Source organism: Petaurus breviceps, unplaced genomic scaffold (assembly GCF_028583685.1).
Source record: "Petaurus breviceps papuanus isolate PSGF00001 unplaced genomic scaffold, PetGlider_PUasm1.0 140, whole genome shotgun sequence".
In the NCBI taxonomy this organism is placed as follows: domain Eukaryota; kingdom Metazoa; phylum Chordata; class Mammalia; order Diprotodontia; family Petauridae; genus Petaurus; species Petaurus breviceps.
The window spans coordinates 16,255,029-16,276,484 of record NW_027185698.1 but is presented as its reverse complement, the minus strand read 5'-3'; the positions used below and the strand labels follow the sequence as shown (position 1 = coordinate 16,276,484).

General features: G+C 39.2%; 1 protein-coding gene across 1 annotated transcript in view; it reads left to right on the top strand.

The window, feature by feature from the left end:
• Window positions 1-21,456, top strand: part of LOC138151384 (sodium-dependent phosphate transport protein 2B-like) — a 54,382-nt gene that overhangs the window by 14,134 nt on the left and 18,792 nt on the right. Inside the window, exons 4-9 of the mRNA XM_069074834.1 lie at window positions 10,856-11,051; window positions 11,924-12,019; window positions 12,525-12,645; window positions 17,668-17,835; window positions 20,343-20,459; window positions 20,585-20,709. Coding sequence (XP_068930935.1) covers window positions 10,856-11,051; window positions 11,924-12,019; window positions 12,525-12,645; window positions 17,668-17,835; window positions 20,343-20,459; window positions 20,585-20,709 — 823 coding nt within the window. The remainder of the gene's footprint in view (window positions 1-10,855; window positions 11,052-11,923; window positions 12,020-12,524; window positions 12,646-17,667; window positions 17,836-20,342; window positions 20,460-20,584; window positions 20,710-21,456) is intronic.

Sequence of the window (21,456 nt, the reverse complement as noted above, 5' to 3'; positions counted from 1 at the left end):
GGAAGGAAGGAAGGAAGGAAGGAAGGAAGGAAGGAAGGAAGGAAGGACGAATGGACCAGAGCCAAATAGAAAATTCAGGATTCAAATACAAGTCTCAAGAGAAGCATAAAAAGATAAACAGGAAAAAGAAATCGTAAGGGATTCAGTAAAGTTAAACTACTTACATTCTTACATGGGAAGACAATACTTGGAACTTCTAAGAACTTTCTCATTATTAGGGCATTGAGAAAGAGTTTACATGGACAGAAGGCATAAATGTGAGTTTAATATGATGGGATGATTATCTAAAAAAACAAAATTAAGGGCTGAGAAAGAGGAATTCTCTGGGAAAAGGGGAAAGGAAGTGGTAAAATGGGGGTAAATTATCTCATATAAAAGAGGTGTGAAAGAAATTTTACATCAGAGGGGGAATGTTTGAACCTTATTCTCATTGGAATCAGCTCAAAGAGGGAATAACATATGCTTACTCAGCTGGGTATAGAAATCTATCTTGCTCTATAGGAAAGTAGTAGGTGAAGGACATAAGAGAAGTTGGGGGTGCTGATAGAAAGGAGGGTAGATTGGGGGATGTGGTAGTTGGAAGCAAAACACTTTTGAAGATGGACAGGGTGAAAGAAGACAGAGTAGGATAAATGGGGAGAAATAGGTGGAGGGAAATACACAGTAATCAAAACTGAATTTTTTTTACAGCAAGTTTCTAAGATAAAGGCCTCATTATTTAAATATACAGAGAACTGAGTCATATTTATAAAAATTAGAACCATACTCCAATTGATAAATGGTCAAAGGATATGAACAGGCAGTTTTCAGATAAATTAAAACTATCTATAGTCATATTAAGAAATTATCTAAATCACTATTGATTAGAGAAATACAAATTAAAATAACTCTGAGGTACCACCCCACACCTATCATATTGGCTAATATGGCAGAAAAGGAAAATGACAAATGTGGGAGGGGTGTGGGAAAATTGTGGCACTAATGCACTATTGGTAGAGTTGTGAAATGTCCAACCATTCTGGAAAGCAATTTGGAATTCTGCTCAGAGGTCTACAAAACTGTTCCTACCCTTTGACCCAGCAATACCACTACTAGGCTTGTGTCCCAAAGAGATTTTTAAAAGGGTGGGGTGGTGGTGGAATGGAACCTGTTTGTATAAAAATAGTTAGAGCAGTTCTTTTTGTGGTAGCAAAGAATTGGAAATTGAGGGAATGCCCATCAATTGGGGAATGGCTAAACAAGTTGTGGTATAAGAATGTAATGTACTATAAGAGATGATGAGCAGGTGGACCTCAGAAAAACCTAGAAAGAGTTAGATGGACTGATGCAGAGTGAAGTGAGCAGAACCAGGTGAACATTGTGCACAATAACAGCAATAATGCATAATGATCAACAGAGAATGACTTGCCTATTCTCAATAATACAATGATCCAAGACAATTCTGAGGACTTGAAATTCTGAGACTATGAAAACTGCTACCATCTCCAGAGAGAGAACTGATGAAATCTGAATCCAGATTGAAGCATCCTTTTTTTAAAACATTTTTCATTTTTCTTTATTATTTTTGGTGTGTTTTCTTCTACAAAATTACTAATATGGAAATATATTTTTACATGATTGCACATGTATAACCTATATTAGATTGCTTACTGTCTCAGGTAGGGAGGCATGAAGGGGGATAGGGATAGAATTTCAAATTCAAAACTTTAAAAAATTGAATGCCAAAAATTGTTTTTACGTGTGATTGGGGGGGAAAATAAAATGTAATTTTTTATTTTATAAAACCTATAAAAAAATAAAGAGATCAACTGAAGAGACTAGACCAGAAACAATAGAACTCAATTACCCAGTGCTTGATAAGGTGAAGAATATATAGAGGAAAATTCCCTATTTGATTAAAAAAAAATCTATTGAGAAAAGTAGAAAGCTATCTGGCAAAAATTTGGCTTAGGCCAACATCTTATTCCTCTTGTGAAGTGTGAACTCCTTAACACCCACATTCTCAATGGATACATGACCTTAACATTAAAGATCAAATTACAAAAAAATTAAAAGAGAAATAGTTCGAGGGTGGAGTCAAGATGGCAGAGTAGAAACAGGATGTCCATGCGGCTCTGGCTCCCACCACCTCCAATTCATGTAAAAGGGAACTCTAAACAAACTTTGTTCCTACAGAACCCACAAAATGACACAGAGAAGCTAACCTCCCACTGAGGACAGCCTAGCAGGCTGGCAGGAATTGGCCAGCGCATCGCTCTGGGAGCTGAACCCAGCCCCACTCTGAGGTTTTAGCCCCAGGGCGGGCCTGACCAGCCACAGGCCGGAAGGACTCCAGATCACCATCAGCTGTGGTGATCCAGAATTATCAACACATAGATGCTGAGGACAAAGTGAGAGGGCAGTGCAGTATGGAATTTGGGACCCAGTAGTTGGGAGTACCTCGGCTTTTGGCCCCGGGTGAGAAGCCGCTGATCCTGGCCTGCAGAATGCAGGGGGACCAAGTGACCAGTCTGAGGGGTAAACACTCTTCCTTTAACCTGCTTGGATCTGGATTGTGGTCTAGGGTGGAGGTCCTGGGGTGTGTGACCAGCTTGCCAGAGCATGTGAAGGCTTCAGAGAGGGCGCCCAACTAATACCTCAGGCAGCTGAGAAAACCCCAGCATTTGGAATGAAACTCCCCTATCTGGTGCCAGAGTCCTACTGTGGCAAAAAGCCCAGGTGTTAAGAGACTGAGTGGCGACATGACCAGGCAAAGGAAGCAAACCAAGCAGAGTAATCCAACATTAGACTCCAATTTTGAGGACAAAAAGGATCAAAGCATGGAACAGGAGGAAAACAGTGAAGTCAGAACTCCTGCACCAAAAGCTTCCAAGAAAAATACAAGCTGGTTACAGGCCGTAGGGGACCTTAAGAAGCAGATAAGAGAAGTGGAGGAAAAATTGGAAAGAGAAATGAGAATGATGCAAGAAAATTATGAAATGAGAGTCAATAGCCTGACTGAGGAAAATAACACCTTAAAAAACAGACTAACTCAAATGGCAAAAGAGGCTCAAAAGGGCAATGAGAAGAAGAATGCCTTAAAAAGCAGAATTTGCCAGATGGAAAAAGAATCTCAAAAGCTCACTGAGCAGAATCATTCCTTTAGAATTAGATTGGAGCAAATGGAAGCTAATGACTTTATGAGAAATCAAGATGCTATTAGACAAATCCAAACAAATGAAAGAATAGAAGGCAATGTGAAATATCTCATTGGAAAAACCACTGACCTGAAAAATAGATCCAGGAGAGATAATTTTAAAATTATTGGTCTAACTGAAAGCCATGATCAAAGAAAGAACCTAGAAATCATCCTCCAAGAAATTCTCAAGGAAAACTGCCCTGATGTTTTAGAACCAGAGGGCAAAATAGAGGTTGAAAGAATCCACCTATCACCCCCTGAAAAAGATCCCAAAAAGAAAACTCCTAGGAATATTATAGCCAGGTTCTGAAATTCCCATATCAAGGAGAGAATATTACAAGCACCCAGGAAGAAACAATTTGAATATTGTGGAAACACAATCAGGATAACACAGCATCAGGGAGCTTCTACACTGAGGGATCGAAGGGCTTGGAATGTGATATTCTGGAGGTCAAAGGCGCTGGGATTAAAACCAAGAATCACCTACTCAGCAAAACGGAGTATCATGTTTCAGGGGAAAATATGGTCATTCAGTGGAATAGAAGACTTTCAAGCATTCTTGATGAAAAAACCAGAGTTGAATAGAAAATTTGATATTCATATACAAGAAGCAAGAGAAGCATGAGAAGCTAAACAGGGAAAAGAAATCATAAGGAACTTATCAAAGTTGAACTATTAACATTCCTACATGGAAAAACGATAATTGTAATTGATGAAACTTTTCTCAGTATGAAAATAGTTGAAGGGAATATCTATATGTCTATATCGGAGGGTATATGGGCATATGGATACATATGTGAATGTGTTTATATATGTTTACAGGTATACATAGAGGGCACAGGACCAATGTAATAGGAAGGGATGATACTTAAAAGGTGAAATCAAGAGGTGAGAGGGGAATATAATGAGAGGAGATGGGGAGAGACAGAATGGGGTAATCTATCTCATATAGAAGAGGCAAAGGAAAATGGTTACAATGGAGGGGAAGAATAGGAAGGAACCCTATTCTCATTGAATTTGGCTCAGAGAGGGAATGACATTCACACTAAATAGGGTATTTAACCCTACAGGAGAGTAGGGGGTAAGGGGATGAGAGTGGGGATAATGGAAAGGAGGGCAGGCTGGGAGGGAGTGAAGTTGGAAGCACTCACTTTTGAAAAGGGACAGGATCAAAGTAGAGAATAGAACAAGTGGGAGGTGGGATAGGAAGGAGGGAAATAGAGTCAGTCTTTTACAATATATCTACTATGTTAATGTTTTGCATTAGCTACACATATACAACCTATACTGAACTGCTTATCTTCCCAGTAAGGGTGGGTGACAAGGGAGGAAGGGAATGAATCTGGAATTCAAAGTTTTAAAATCAAATGTTATACATACATACATACATACATACATACATATATATGTGTATATATACTATTGTTAATGCTATTTTACTTGTAATTGGGAAATAAGTTATAAAAGCACTGGGGCATAGAGATCCACTTGCCCTACTGGAAAAGTCAAAGGGGGTATGGGAGAAGATATGGGAGAGAGCAGATTAGAGGACGGGATATCCTGTGGTACTGCTATTTTGGGGTGGTGGATAGGGGGAAAATGGGGAGAAAATTTGTAACTCAAAATCTGGCAGAAATGAATGACGTAAATCAGAAGTTAATAAAGCATTTGAAAAATGAAGAAAAAATAGTTCATGTGCCTCTCACACCTATGTGTAAGAGATGCATTCTTAACCAAAGAAGAGTTAGAGGCAATTACAAAAAATAAAATAGATAATTATGGAACTATTTGAAACTTTAAAAAAATTTTACACACAACATTAATGCTTTTAGAAAAAGGGAAATGGGGGGCGGCCAGGTAGCACAGCAAGTAAGAGCACCGGCTCCAGTGTTGAGAAGACCTGGAGATCGAATCCCGGGCTCAGACACTTAGCACCCACCCAGAAACACTGGCCGTGTAACCTTGAGCAAGTTACTTAACCCCAATTGCTTAGGGGCAGCCAGGTGGCTCAGCGAGTAAGAGCATTGGCTCTAGTGTCGGGATGACCTGGATCAAATCCGGGCTCAGATACTCAGCACCACACCCAGAAATAACTGGCCATGTAACCTTGAGCAAGTTACTTAACCCTGATTGCTTTAAAAAAAAAAAAAAAGAAAAAGGGAAGTGGATTAATGAGGAGGAAATCTTTGTATCAGATTCCAGTGATAAGAGTTTGGTATTCAAGATATATAAAAAGTTTTGTAAAATTGGCAAAAATGACCAGCATGTCACAGCTTCTACCAAGATAAGGTCAGAATAGGTATTTGACTTAGACATAAAGAGTGGTATCATAAAAAGATAGGGGAACACATAAAAAAAATAACCTTTCAGATCTATACTCAAGTGAAGAATTTATGACCAAAAAAGAGATAAAGAGTATCATGGAATATATAATGGATACTTTTTTGTTACATAAAGTTAAAAACATTTTTGTATAAACAATACCAATGCAGACAAAATTAGATGAAAATTAGGAGAAAAAAATTGACAGGGAGTTTCTCTGATAAATATATAAGGAACTGAGTCAATTTTATAACAAATAAGAGCCATTCCCCATTTGATAAATGGTCATAAGATATGAACGTGCAGATTTCAGAACAAGAAATCAAAGCTATCAATAGTTTTTTTTTGAAAAATGCTTTAAGTCACTATTCATTAGAGAAATGCAAATTAAAATAAGAGTCACCCATATGATAGAAAAGGAAAATGGCAAAGGCTGGAAGGGATGGGGAAAAGCAGGGATACTAATGTACTGTTGGTGGAGTTGTGAACTGCTCCAACCATTCTGAAGAACAATTTGGAAGTATGCTCAAAGGACTATAAATACTATGCACACTCTTTGACCTAACAATACCACTACTAGGTCTGTATCCCAATGAGATTAAAGAAGAGGAAAAGTACCTATACGTACAAAACTATAGCAGCTCTTTTTGTGGTGGCAAAGAATTTGAAATTGAGGGGATACCCATCAGTTGGGGAATGGCTGAATAAATCGTAGTATATCATAATAATGGGATACTATTGTGCTATAAGAAATGACAAACAGGGTGGTTTCAGAAAAACATGAGAAAACCTATATGAATTGATGCGGAGTGAAATGAGCAGAACCAAGAGATCATTTTACATAGTAACAGCAATATTTCAGTGATAGCAACTGTGAAAGACTTAGGTACTCTAATCTATACAATGATCCAAGACAATTCCAAAGGAACAATGATAAAATATGCTATCCACTTCCAGAGAGAGAACCAATACTCTGAGAGCAGATTCAAGTATGTTTTTTTCCACTTGCATTTCTTTAAGAAAAATTTTGACACGAGTAATATAGAAACATATTTTGCCTGATTTCACATGTATAACTGATATATTATTTGCCTTCTCAATATATAAGGAAGGGGCTGATGGAAGGGGAGAATTTGGAACTCAAAATTTTCAAAGATGAATGTTAAAAATAAATAAACTAAAATTAAAAAACAAATTAGCAAAAATGACAAATATGGCAAGCATGTTGGAGAGGTTGTGGAAAGATAGGCACATTTAATACATTGTTGGTGGAGCAGTGAAATGATACAACTATTTTGGAGAATAATTCAGAATTATGCAAATAAAATGACTAAAATGTTCATACCCTTTGAACCAGAGAGTCTATTACTGGGCTTATGCTCCAAGGGAGTCATGATAAAATCTCCATATATTCCAAAATATTATAGCAGCGCTTTTTGTGTTAGCTAAGAATCAGAAACAAAGTAGTTGCCTATCAGTTGGGAAAGACTAAAAAAACTGCCTGCATGAATCTAATGGAATACTACTGTGCTATGAGAAATGATGCATTTGATGGAGAAAGCACAGAAAGATATATGTACAGATACAGAGTAAAGTAAGCATAGCCAAAAAATTAATATACATAATAACTACAACAATAAACAGAATACTACATAAAAAAGTGGATATAGCAAAGTTATAAAGATCAAATAGTACTAAAATGAAGGAGATATAAGAAGACATCCCCTACCTAGCTATTGGTAGAGGTGGGAGGGTCTACAGGTATTACAAACTGCACATGTTTTGGGACTTTCTTAACATATTGAGCAGTTAGGCTTATTTTTCCCACTCTAAATATTTTATTTATCATATTGGATAACTCTTGGGGTGGGGGCTACGTGGGATACTATGGTGGTGTAAGAAACAGAAAAAAATAGAAAGATTAGTTAAAGCAATTATTAGGCACTATTTTGCCTAATTGTATGTCAATAAAACTGATAAGCTAAATTAAATGGATGAATCTTTGTAAAAATATAAACTACCCAAATTAACAGAAGAGGAAATAGGATACTTAAATAACTTTAAGAAAAAGAAATTACATAAACTTCCTAAGGGGGGAAAAAACCCTGCAAGGACCAGATGGATTTAGAAGTGAATTTTACCAAATACTTAAAGAACAATTAATTCCCATACTATATAAATGATTTGAAAAAATAAGCAAAGGAGTCCTATCAAATTCCTTCCATTACACAAATACCTAAAGCAGGGAAAGCCAAAGCAGAGAAAGAAAACTATAGAGCAATTTTCCTAGTGAATATTATTGCAAAGACTTTAAATAAAATGCTATGAAGGAGACCACAGCAATATATCACAAAAATTATACACTATGTTTTCTTTTGTTTGCTTTTTGGAGGGCAATTAGGGTTAAGTAACTTGCCCGGGGTCACATGGCTAGTTGTGTGTGTGTGTTAAGTGTCCAGGGCTGGATCCAAACTCAGGTCCTCCTGACTCCGGGGCCAGTGCTCTACTCACTGCGCCACCTAACCGCCCCCCATACATTATGTTCATGTGGGATTTCTACCAGGAATGCAGGACTGGTTCAATATTAGGAAAACTATCAGCATAATTGACTGTATCAATAGCAAAACCAACAGAAATCATATGATTATCTCAATAGATACAAAAAAATTTCTTGAAAAAATACAATGCTCCTTCCTATTAAAAATTGAATAAATGGAGCTTAAAATAAGTAGTGACTGTAAAAGAAAGAACAAGCATTATCTACAATGGATATAAATTAGAAACCAGAATAAAGCAAGGATGTCCTTTCACCATTATTATTCAACAAGAGAAGAAAAAGAAATAGAAGGAATAAGCACAGGCAACAAAGAAACAAAATGATGACTTTTTGCAGATGATATGATGGTATACTTAGAGAATTTTATAAAATCAACTAAAAAATTAGTCCAAACAGTGGTGGACTTGGTGAAGTTGCAGGATATAAAATATACCCACATAATGAACATTTCTATATATTACCAACAAAACCCATCAGGAAGAGAGAGGGAAATTCCACTTAAAATAACTGCAGACAGCATAACATACTGCCAAGACACACTCAGAAACTATATGAACACAATTACATAACACACTTAACACAAATTAAGACAAATCTAAAAAATTGAAGAAATATTAATTGCTCATGGGTAGCCTGAGCCAATAAAATAAAAATGACAATACTAAATTGCTTATTAATTTCCATACCAATCAAACTACCACAGAATTATTTTATGCAAGCTAGAAAATGTAATATCAAAGTTCATCTTGAGGAACAAAAGGTAAACAATATAGTAGGGATCAATTTTTAAAAAGGCAGCCTAGCACTAATGATATATCAAACTATACAATAAGTGGCAATCATCAAAACAATCTAATACTGGATAAGAAATAGAGTGGTTGATCAATGGAGTAGATTAAGGTCACAAAATATAGAGGTAAATAACCAGAATAACCTAGTGTTTGATAAGCCCAAAGATCCCGACTTTTGGGGCAATAACTCATTATCTGACAAAATATTCTGGGAAAACTGCAAAGTAGTCTGGTAGAAAGTAGGTGTAGACCAACATCTCACACCATATAAAAAGGTAAGCTCAAAACAGGTGCATGATTTAGACATAAAGGATGATATCCTAAGCAAATTAGGAGAGCATATAAAAAAAATTGTCTGGTAGATCTATGCATAAGGAACACTTCAGGACCAAAAAGGAGATAATTTTGATTATATCAAATTAAAAATTTTTTTTGCACAAACAAAACCAAAGCAGACAAAATTGGGAGAAAAGCAGAAATCTGAGGGATGGGGGCAGAGATAGAATTGACAATTTTCTCTTAGAAAGGTCTCATTTTTCAAATATGTAGAGGACTGAGCCAAATTTATAAAAATAAGAGCCATTCCCCAATTGATAAATGGTCATAAGATATGAACAGGCAGATTTCACAACAAGAAATCAAAGCTATCCATAGTCATATGAAAAAAAAAATGCTCCAAATCACTATTTGTGAAAGAAGGGTAAATTAAAACAACTCTCAAATGTTACCTCAAAACCATGAGAGAAAGGAAAATGACAAATGCTGGAGGGGATATGAAAAAGCAGGAACACTAATGTTCTGTTGGTAGAAATGTGATTTGGTTCAATCATTCTGGAGAACAACATGGAACTATGCCTAAAGGACTATGAAAGCTGTGTATACCCTTTGACCCAGCAATACTGACTGCTTCTACACTTCTATATCCCAAAGAGATCACAGAAAAAAGAAAAAAAAAAGACCCCTATGTACAAAAATATTTATAGCAATTCTTTCTGTGTTGGCAAGGAATTGGAAACTAAGGGGATGTGCATCAGTTGGGGAATGGCTAAAGAAGTTATGGCATATGATTATGATGGAATACTATTGGAATATAAGAAATGAGGGAGGAGATAGTTTCAGAAAAATCTGGGAAGACATATGAATTGATGTAAAGTGAAGTTGAGTATAACCAGGAGAACAAATGTTATCTCATTGGATCCTCACAACAATCCTGTGAGAAATGTGTGATTATTCGCCTTCTTTCACAGCTGAGGAAACTGAGGCAGATAGAGGTTAAGTGACTTACCCATGGTCACACAGTCAGGAAGTATCTAAGGCTGTGTTTAAACTTAGATCCTCCTGACTCTAGGCCCAGCACTCTCTCCAATGTTTTACCTCTATACATAACAGCTATATGATATATAATAATATTATATGTGACATTACATAATAATAGCTAGCATTTATGATTTAGATTCAAAGGTTTAGCTTTAATATTTACAAAGTACTTTATAAATATTGTCTCTTTTTATTCTTACAACTATGGGACATGGGGTCCCCATTTTACAGATGAGGGAGCTAAGGCAGGCAGAAGTTAAGTGACTTGCCCAGGGTGACATGGTTAGTTGAATTGGAACTCCAGTCTTCTTGATTCCATGTTACAGTACTCTATCCACCTTGCCACCATGGCAAGTCAACTAAGGTGCATTGGGAAGGACACGGATTTTACTAATTATTACTTTTGTGACCATGGGTGTTGTTGCTGATGTGAGGAAACTTCTAATGTGGCAACCCTCCCCCCCACACTTCCCCACTCCTGGTGATGATCCTAACTGGCAAGTCTGGCAGTGGCTTGGGTCATTGTTAAGTGACTCACTCATGGTTTTATAACTAAGGTGGCACTTGAATTCTGGGCTTTCTGACTTTCCAGCCAGCCTTTCTCATTTTGCACACAGTAAGTAATAATGCTATGCCTTTAATTAACTGCCTTGTCACTTTCTCTTTCTTTGGCTTTTCTCCTTTTTTTAGGGCATTTGCAGGAGCTACTGTCCATGATTTTTTTAACTGGTTGTCAACGCTGGTGTTGCTGCCTGTGGAGGTGATCACAGGCTACCTCTACCACCTCACCAGTGCCATAACAAACTCCTTTAATATCAAGAAGGGAGATGACACCCCTGAAATCTTGAAAGTTGTTACACATCCCCTCACAAAGATTATCATTCAGGTGGGCATCAAGACATACTCTGATTTTAATTCTGTCCTTTTTTTGGGGGGGGGTAGGAGGGGAAGGCAGGGCAATTGACTTCCCCAAGGTCACACAGCTAGTAAGTGTCAAGTGTCTGAGGCTGGATTTGAACTCAGGTCCTCCTGACTTTAGGGATGGTGCTCTATTCACTGTGCCACCTAGTGGCCCCCAAGTCTGAGTCATTAAGAAGGTAGATAAAATAGCACTTGTAATGAACCTGGTTTCCTTGGAAGGTGAGTTAAAGATCTCCTCCCTCAATCTGGTAATGCTAGGTGGATGTTTTTCATACTTGTGTCTTTCTCATTTCATTGCCTAAAGTGAGTGGCACTAAGAAGCAAGCATTGGGCTGCTTTGAGCACCATGTTGGTAGAATTTTGTTCTTTACCACCACTCTGACCAAAAGAGAGACTCAACTGTTCCACCATTTTGTGCCTCATGACATTTTTTTTGTGATATTGATCTGATAGCATTGCCCTTCAGATCAGGTCAAAGAGGAAGCTCTTTCCCAAGGGGTGCCTCATTCCAATAGCAGTCAACTAATAAGCATTCATTAAACCCCATACCATATACCAGGCACAGACAAAAAAAGATCCTCACTGGCCTCAAGGAGCTGGTGGTCTACTGGGGCCCTTGGAACAGGGCAAAAGGGTTTATCTGGGCTGATCCTCCTCAGACTAAGATGAGACAAGGTCACATATGGAAGTGTAGTCCTGGAAATGAGGCCCATCTGTGTCTCCCTGGTTTTCTCTTCTGTATGCTGGAGCCCCTAGGAGAATAACCAATTAACTTTTAATCACAAATCATAGCTGAAGAACAGGCTAACTCTTCCTCATGTCTGTTGCTTTCCCCAGCTGGATAAAAAAGTCATAGTTGACATAGCTACAGGAAACGAGGCAGCAAAAAACAAGAGCCTGATAAAGACCTGGTGTAAAACTTTTAGAAATGTGGTAAGTATCAGAAAATGATTCAGAGGCCATGGCTGGGGGACTGAGAATTCTCTGTGCCTCCTGTGGTATTGAGGAGCTGCAAGTGCTGTTGGTTTTCTATGAATTTAGTGCCCTAGACCCCAGCTCTGGGCTCTAGTCACTCTGTCCTAGTTATTCCTAAGACGATGGGGCAGAATTAGACTGCTCCGAGGTAGGGATAAAGCAATTGACTGCCCAGGTCCGCATTCTGGGGTCACAGTGCTCAATCTGAGTGTAGCTCATCTGCCTTCAGAAGTAATCCTGATGGTCTGTAGGCTCAGCCAGTGCTCCATAGACCCAGCACAAAGGATGAACGTCTTCTCTGGGCATTATGGGGAAGGTGAGGGAGAGAAGAGGGGGAAAGTGGGGATCCAGTGGTCAGTGGGGCTCACATCTTCAGTACTATAAACTGCATCTTCATGTAATACCATTCTTAGCAACAGGTTCTTTTTTGTTGTTGTTTTCTTCCCTGTATGGTGTCGTCTAGACTTTAAGCAATGTTACTGTACCCTCCCGAGAAAATTGTGTCTCTCCCAGTCTTTGCTGGACTAAAGGGAACGTGACCTGGACCCTCATGCATACAGTATATAACAAGAACCTTGAAAAGTGTGAGTAGAAACTCAACTTTATTGAATTTTAAATTACACTCAATTTGTGCTTGGGAGACAAGTATAGGACAAAAGAAGTCTTAGGTAAATAAGACCTATAAAATACAGTTCTATGAGACCTGGGAAGATGTGACAGTCTCACAGAGGGCTCACACTCTGTACTTACTCCTCTTTCTCTGCCATCAACTGATAGCAACATAGTTCTTGATGAGAGAATTGACTGCCAAGCCAATATGGCAGCTTTGTAAAAGGAGTATTGAAGGCACTATCCTTGAAAAAGAGAAAGTGACTAGGCCTACCACAGGGATCAACCAAGCTCTTCTTTGCCTGGTGCAAATGAGTGGTTTCTGCACTGGTGATACAGGAGACAGGGCTAAGAACTCAATAAATCCTCAGCAAATTAGTCTGGCCTTCTGTGTAACGTTGGTCCAGACCTGCCTCTGAGTCATTTAAAAGCATTGACCCAGAGTCTGAAACAATCCAGACAGCTTTTAGGAATAAAGGATGCCAGGGGCAGCTAGGTGGTGCAGTGAATAGAGAACCAGCCCTAGAGTCAGGAGGACCTGAGTTCAAATCAAGCCTCAGACACTTAACACTTACTAGCCATGTGACCTTGGGCAAGTCACTTAATCCCCATTGCCCTGCCCTCCCACTCCAAAAAGCCAAAAAAAAAAAAAAAAGGAATAGAGGATGGTGGAGGCAGGAAAAAAACAACATTCACATGGAATTCTTATATACACTATAGTAATTTAGGCAAAGGCCCCCAAGGACCAGGCTGTATTTGTTCATATGGGCCCCAAATATTTTGTAGGACATTGTCAATAATCCTGACATTCAAAGGGCCTTGAGAATTCACCTACCCAATACCATAGCCGTTTGTATGGGAGTATTAACTTGCCTGCCCAAAGTGAAATACTACTATCCCCATTTAATAAAAAATAAGTGACATCCATAAGGTCATAACTGGTTAAAGGCAGAGTTGATCCTAGGGCATTCTCTGCAGTGCACCCCACTGACTCTCAGGTACCATTCCTAGTTTGAATATTGTACACAAAGCTGCGTGTTGTTACTGCTATTATTACTATTTGACACTTATTGGCTTTTCTTCTCCCTAGTGCTTTAGCTCGTCCCTGCAGGATTGATTTTAAGACTGGATAGGGGTTACTCTGGGGAGTCACATTAACTCTCTGATGTTGCTAGGATAAAATCTATATAATTTCCTGTATTTCTTCTTTAGTCAGTTGGCTTATCACATTTTGGGACACTTCACTGCCCTGAGACTGGGGAGATTTAGTAAAGACTGACCGGGTCTTGGTCCTCAGAGTACAAAAGATTCCTTCCTGAGAGGCAGGACTGGTAGGCACACAGTGACAGAAATTTTAAAAAAGATCTAGATTTGAATTCTATATTCAACACTACAGTGGAAAGAGCCTGCATTTTAAAGTCAGAAGGCTTGAATTCGATTTCCAACTCTGGTGCCCAATACTCATATGACTGTGGCCAAGTCGTTTAATGTCTCCCTGGACATTGATTTTCTCATCTGTAAAATGAGTGGGTTGGACTAGATGACCTCTTCCTGCAATAACATTCTGGTTCTATAGAGCCCAAGGGTTAAAAAAAAGTCTATAGTAACTACCTACTTCCACCTACCTAAATGTCTAGTTTAGGGAGCAATTTAGGAATTGAGGGTCAATTTAAACAATGTTCTCCACATAATGGTGCAATGGATGGTGCTCTGGAGTCAGTCAAGAAGACCTGTTGAAAATTCAGCCTCAGAGACTTGTCTGGGTGACCCTTAACAAGTCACCTAACTGCTTTCTGTCTCAGTTTCCTCATCTGTAAAATGGGGATAATAATAGCATCTACCTCCCAGGGTTATTGTGAGGATCAAATGATATTACATTTGTAAAGCACTTTGCAAATCTTTTTTACAAATACTATTTTTTTCCTATTATATGTAAAGATAATTTTTTACATTTGTTTTTAAAAAATTTTGAATTCTAAATTTTCTCCCTCTCTCCCTCACCTCCCCACTCCCTAAGACACTAAGCCATTTGATATAGGTTATATATGGGCACTCATGTAAAGCATAATTCCCTATTAGTCATGTTGTAAAAGAAAACACAGAACAAAAGAAGAAAAAAAACATTAAAAAATAAAGTAAAAAATACTTTGATTTGCAGTTAGACTCCATCTGTTCTTTCTCTGGGTATATAGATAGCATTTTTCATCATGAATCCTTTGGAATTGTCTATGATTATTGTATTGCTAAAAAAAGCTAAGTTAGTCATAGTTGATCATCACACAATGTTACTGTTACTGTGTACAATGTTCTCCTGATTCTGCTTAGTTCATTTTGCTTCAGTTCCTGTAGGTCTTTTCAGGTTTTTCTGAAATCTGCCTGTTCATCATTTATTATAGCACAATAGTATTCCATTACCTTCATATGCCACAATCTGTTTAGCCATTCTGCAATTGATGGGCATCCCCTCAATGTCCAATTCTTTGCCACTGAAAAAAGAGCTGCTATAAATATTTTTGAACATGTAAGTCCTTTTCCCTTTTCCTTTTTCATCACGACTTTCAGGGAGTTCAATAATTTTTAAATGAGCTCTCCTAGATCTATTTTTGAGGTCATTTGTTTTTCCAATGAGATATTTCACATTTTCTTCTATTTTTTCATTCTATTGATTTTGTTTGATTAATTCAAGAATGTCTCATCCAATCTTTAGCTTCCACTTGTCCAAATCTAATTTTTTAGGAGTTACTTTAGTCAATTAGCATTTGTGCCTACTTTTCCACTTGGCCAATTATACTTTTTAAGGAGTTGTTTTCTTCATTAAATTTTTGTACATCTTTTTTTTTTTTCCATTTTTGTTCTTCCTTTATCAAACTGTTGACTCTTTTTTCATGGCTTTCTTTTATCACTCATTTTTTTTAACCAAATTTCTCTTCTACCTCTCTTCTTTGATTTTTAAAATCCTTTTTGAGCATTTCCAGGAGTTCTTTTTGGTCCTAAGACAAATTCACATTTTTCTTTGAGGTTTTGCTTGTAGGTGTTTTGACACTGTTACGCTTTTCAGAGTTTGTGTTTTGATTTGCCCTGTCACTATAATTACTTTCTATGGTCAGCTTCATTATTTTGGCTTTTACTCACTTTTCCCCAGTCTATTTCATTGCTTTTAAAGTTGGGCTCTGCTCCTGGGGTGAATGGGTCACTGTCCCAAGCTTCTTATGCTGGATCTGCTTGCCTCATGCTGCACAGGGGCTACAGAGGGCCTCACCACTCTCTTGATGATGTGCCAGGACTGTAAGGGTCACTCACCTGGTGCTGTGCCAGGGTCCATAATGGGCCTACTGTTATACCAGGGCCACAGGGGAGAGGGGGTGGGGCTCTGGCCTCTGCTGGGGCGAAGCACCTCCTTCAGGTTTCCCTGAGTGAAACAGACCTTTCCTGCTGACCTTCTAAGTCATCTTGGGCTAGAAAATTGTTTCATCCCATCTTTTTGTTGGTTCTACCATTACAGAATTCATTTTGAGATATTATTTTATAACTGTTTGGAGGAGAATTTGGGAAAGTTCAGGCAATTTTCTGTCATTTTGCTATCTTGACTCCCAGAAAAGTCAATCGTTCTTCTGTACTTTGAAGATCTTAAAGCACCATATTGGTATTAGCTATTATTGTGTCAATGTGACCCTGAAGCTAACTTAACCTGTTTTCTTGAGTTGCTACATTTTCCAGAAACACTGGACCTGGAGTATAAAGAAGGCCCGGAACAAGCCAATGATCAACACTCCCCCTGCCCCTCAACACACACACAAAATGTACTGACATAATTTGAACTCTCAACCTTAACAGAACTCTCAGTATGCCCTTGAAGCTGAGTCAGCTACAAGACAGGTGTCAGACACTCTGTACTGACTGATAAACTGTGTGCAGCTAGAACCTTTTCAATAACCAAGGACATCCTACCTCCATGGTCCAGTGGGGGCTGGGGGCTGGTGCCCCTACTTCTCTCTCTTGTTCCTCCTCCTTTTACTGGCCACTTTCTTATCCTATGTTACCTTCCATTTGGGAGACAATTGCCCTTCTCTCCTCCCATGTGAGCTCCCCTTTTTGCTGTAATTCTTAAATACCCAAGGCTTTGCCTGTATTATTGCATTCCTTTGTGCATAGTATAGAGGATACCTGACATGCGTGTCTTCTCCTATCTCTTTCAATAAGTTACTGCTCAAGTCTTTTGGAGTGGTGAATAAAAGTTAACAATTGTTAGTAGTATTATATAGCATGTTCAAAATACAAAGCACTTTATTATATTTCTTATACCATGAAACTGAAGTAGCAAGTAAGTAATACAAACTCAGGCAAATCCATTCTTGGGAAGGGGGAAATGCCAACTTTGGTGCAAAGATCATAGAAGGTTAGAGCAGGAAGGAGTCCTTAAGGTCATTTAGTCCAACCCTCCCATTTTACAGAGCAGGAGATCCAACACCAGATAGGTGGAGGAACCTGCCCATTGTCACAGATCATAGCAGAGGGCAGAATCAAGATTCAAACCCAGGACTAGTATCTTCATATTAAGTGTTCTTTCTACTATGTTATATTGAGTGTGCAGGGACTTAACTGTCAGTTAACCCCCACACCCTCACATTTCAAGGCTTTTTAGGACTAAAAATGGGCTTTTTATAAAAAAAAACTTGGGGAATCTTAGTCTAAATCAAAGTCCTAGAGTTAAATGTTATTTGGATTTAATTTAATTTAATTCCTTTTGCAAGATTTCTCCTGAATCTATAATCTTTTTCTGAATTAGAATCACTTTATAAAAGTCATGCTGGTCTATATAACTCCATGTACCCAGATGAGGTGATGAGGATGAAGAAAAAGATGATTGGGCTACAGAATGAAATTCTTGGAAAGAGAAACACAGCTAACGAGAAAGTTAACTCCAAAGAAATCTTCTGGTTTGCTAGACTTTATTAGCTGTGAATCCTCTTGGTAACTGGTTCCTCTGCTTCCTCCAGGCAAACACTTTTTTGTGGATGTCAAACTCTCAGATTGGAGCATTGGCCTCATCCTTCTACCCTTCTCCCTGCTGGCCCTATGCATTTGTTTGATCTTGATTGTCAAGGTCCTGCACACTATGCTCAAGGGACAAGTTGCTGCTGTGATTAAGAAGACCATCAACACAGGTAGGCATTTTACCCTCCCTGAGACTTTCTGTGGATGGAGTCCTTGTGAAGAAAGACACATGCTAGCTCTTTTTCCATTGTGCTCCCTGAGGTTCACATCTGACCAGTCTATCTGGAAGGAAGGACTTTAGATGACCCAGGCCTCCACTTAGATTTTCTTCCTCTAATCAACAATCCTGGAAATGGACATCATCTCCTTTAGTTTGAATTTGTATTCTTGTCCTGGGAATGTTCCTGAGCCCAATAGAAGGCTCCTTGCTCTGATGGTGTATCCTGAATAAGAAAGATCTGGCCCTGGTGGGTCTGGTTTGGCTATCCATAGAGAGCTAGGAAAATCTGTTAGCCTCTCCCATATTTCCCACACAGAGATTCTTCATGAGACCTTAGTGGGACCTTTCCCTTTGGGAGACTAAGAATAGTAACAACCATGATAAGAAGGAAGGCGGTGTGATAAAGTGAAAAGAGCAGGAGCCTAGGTAGGAGCCAGGAAAATCTGAGTTGAAATCTCACTTTTGACATTTATGGTTGTGTGATCAAGTCACTTAACCTCTTAAGCGTTCTAGGCAAGCCTTTAGGATGACGTTACAGAGAATCCATCAGTCTGCATTGATAGACTCCCCCCCCCCCCACCTGAGAGCTCCATATAGTAAAGAAATCACAGGATAGGTCCCTTTCCCCACCCCCTAGTAAACTATAGAGCTCTAAAGTTTGCAGATCCCTTACAGACATCAGTGCATTCAGTCTTCACACCAGTCCTGTGAGGCAGCCACACAGGCATTGTTATCCCCTTTTGAAAGATGTTAAATGATTTGTCCAGCACTACATTACCCAAGGTAGGATTTGACCTAGGGCTTTCTGATGCCCAAGTCCATACTTTTTTGTTCAGACACTTTATTAGCTATGTAATCTTGAACAAGTTGATGTTCATTGACTTGGCCCCTACATGGGCCTTGTGGTACTGTAGAAAAAAATAGAGCATTAGATTTGGAGTCAAAGGCCCTAGGTTCAAATGCTGCCTCTGCCGTGTGCCTTTGGGCAAGTAAATGGAGGTCTCTGGTCCTCCAGTTCTCCCTCTGTAAATGAAGGGTGATGGACAAGATAACCTAAAGTCTCTTCCATCTGGAAGTCTGAAGATCCTAGGATCATCTGATTTAAAAAAAAAGGAATCTGGGGGTGGCTAGGTGGCACAGTGAGTAGAGCACTGGCCCTGAAGTCAGGAGGATCTGAGTTCAAATCCGGCCTCAGACACTGAACACTTACTAGCCATGTGACCTTGGGCAAGTCACTTAACCCCAATTGCCCTCCAAAAAGCAAAAAAAAAAAAAAAGGAATCTGGTTTTTTTTAAAGTTACACATGTACTGTTCCTGTTAAGGGCATTGTAAATAATAGGGAGCTCTAGAAAATTGATTGTCATCATGAGCTGACTAGGAAAGATAGTCCCAAGCTGCTGTATATCCCTGCTGCCTTGTATCCAAACACAAAAGCAGGAACGTTGGAGGAAAAAGAAGGAAAATCATAGCAATGTAGTGGGCGGAGCACAGCTATGGTGGCCACCATAAAATAATAAAAAAGTTTATTATTAGGGAAGAAGAGGATACATAGGCTGAGCATACAAGATAGCACAGTGGTATGAATGCTAGACTGGGAGTCAGGAGTTCAAATCCTGCCTCAGAAACTTACCATCTGTGTGGCCCTGGGTAAGTCACTTAACCTCTCTCTCAGTTTACTCATAACTCCCAACACTGTTGTAAGGATCAAATGAGATGATGTCTGCAAAGTGTGTGGCACCGTGTCTGGCATGAGGTGGGCACTTAATAAATGTTTAATTCTCTCTCCTCCCTGCCCCACCCCCCACCAAGCGGATAATTAACAACCTCTGGCAAATCCTATTGATTGATTGATTTTTGGCCATTTCCCATATGTAAGTCTTGGGGAAGCCTGGGATGTTTTCCAATAAACCCTTTTTGACATCACCTTCATTTCATCATCCCCTGCCCCTTATCTCACCCCTTCCCTAGCTGAGTTGTTGTGAATTGGGATAGGGATGGAACTTGGAGAGAGTGAGTTTCTCCAATCCCTGATCCCACCTGGACTGTTTTAAGCAAGTAAATTGAAATGCAGATCTGGGGCAGTTTGAGTTAATCTAGGACCCAGTTGTGGGAAAATGGGGGATGGGCAAGGGGCTAAGTATTTATATGTGCTAGGCACTGTACTAAGTGCTTCTTACAAACATTATGTCATTTGTGCAAAGAAAAGTAAAATAAAAGTAGTTTTTAGAACATTGGCTGAGAACCCCTGAGGACCCTGTGCCCCTCCCTCTGGAACCTCTTGTTGACTGTTTTTAATTGCCTTAGGAACAGTTTTTACTAGAATTTTTGGAATGCATTTTTAGTAAAAGCACTGTTTCTGGGTGGACCTTGGAGTGATATATAGCATCAGATATTAAACTGTCCTATTGACCAAGACAATTGTAGAAATTGGGCCTCTTTCTTCTCCTGTTTCCTAGATTTCCCCTACCCTTTTGCCTGGCTGTCAGGCTACTTCGCCATCCTTATTGGAGCTGGAATGACCTTTCTTGTGCAGAGTAGCTCTGTGTTCACCTCTGCAATCACTCCTTTGGTTGGTAAGTCCTCCTTTCCTCCCCCTTTCCCTCTTCACATGCTCATGGCTCCATTTTTACATGTGGTCCTGCTATGCTCAATCATTCCTGCCCAGGACTGAATCCAGTGTCTCTCTTTTTCCCCTTAGGCATCGGTATGATCAGCCTTGAGAGAGCTTACCCTTTAACCTTGGGCTCCAACATCGGTACCACCACCACTGCCATCCTGGCTGCATTAGCTAGCTCTGGAAGTACTTTACAAAGTTCAATCCAGGTCAGGATGCACAGTTGGGACCCATTACTTCTTTCCATTAACCTCTCTATTCTTAGCTTACTACTAAACCCTTCAAATGAACCCCCTGGTTTCTTTTTCATCATATGCTTATTATCATAAGGGGATGTTTGTTACTGTTGAGTTCTCACCTGCCTCAGAATGGGGACCAGTGGACTAGAAAACTGTCCCTAGCTATTATTCCCAGAAGCTGAACTTCCTAAATAATGACCAGATATCTCCAGCCTGTGTCTATAATAATAAAAAATTAGGATGGTGAGCAGTTACTGCCCATCCCCTACCTTCTCTCCTGTCCCTCACAAAAAAAGATTGAAAAAGATATGGGTAACTTCCTCCTTTTTGCCCTCATCAGTCAGAAAAGGTGGTATGGCAGGTAGAACTTCTGACTTAGGTGTCTGAAGACCTGAGTCTGAATCCATAGACACCATCTCCTTTAAGCAGCAGGAAATAATGCTGAAAAAGACAATGAGGATCAAGTTCTAGAGGGCCTTGAGAGCTGAACCAAGGATTTTGCTTGTTGTCCTTCAAACACTGGGAACTCAACAGGTATTGGATTTCAGGGTAGGATGTCATCAGAGATTTGATTTAGAAAATGTGTGTGTGGGGGATGTATCAGAGCCAAGAAACCAGGCAGGAGGTGGCTTTTGGAATAGGCCTAGGGTCATAGGTTTAGAGATGGAAGGGCTTCAGAAATCATCCAGTACAACCTCTCCCCTTACTTTATAGATA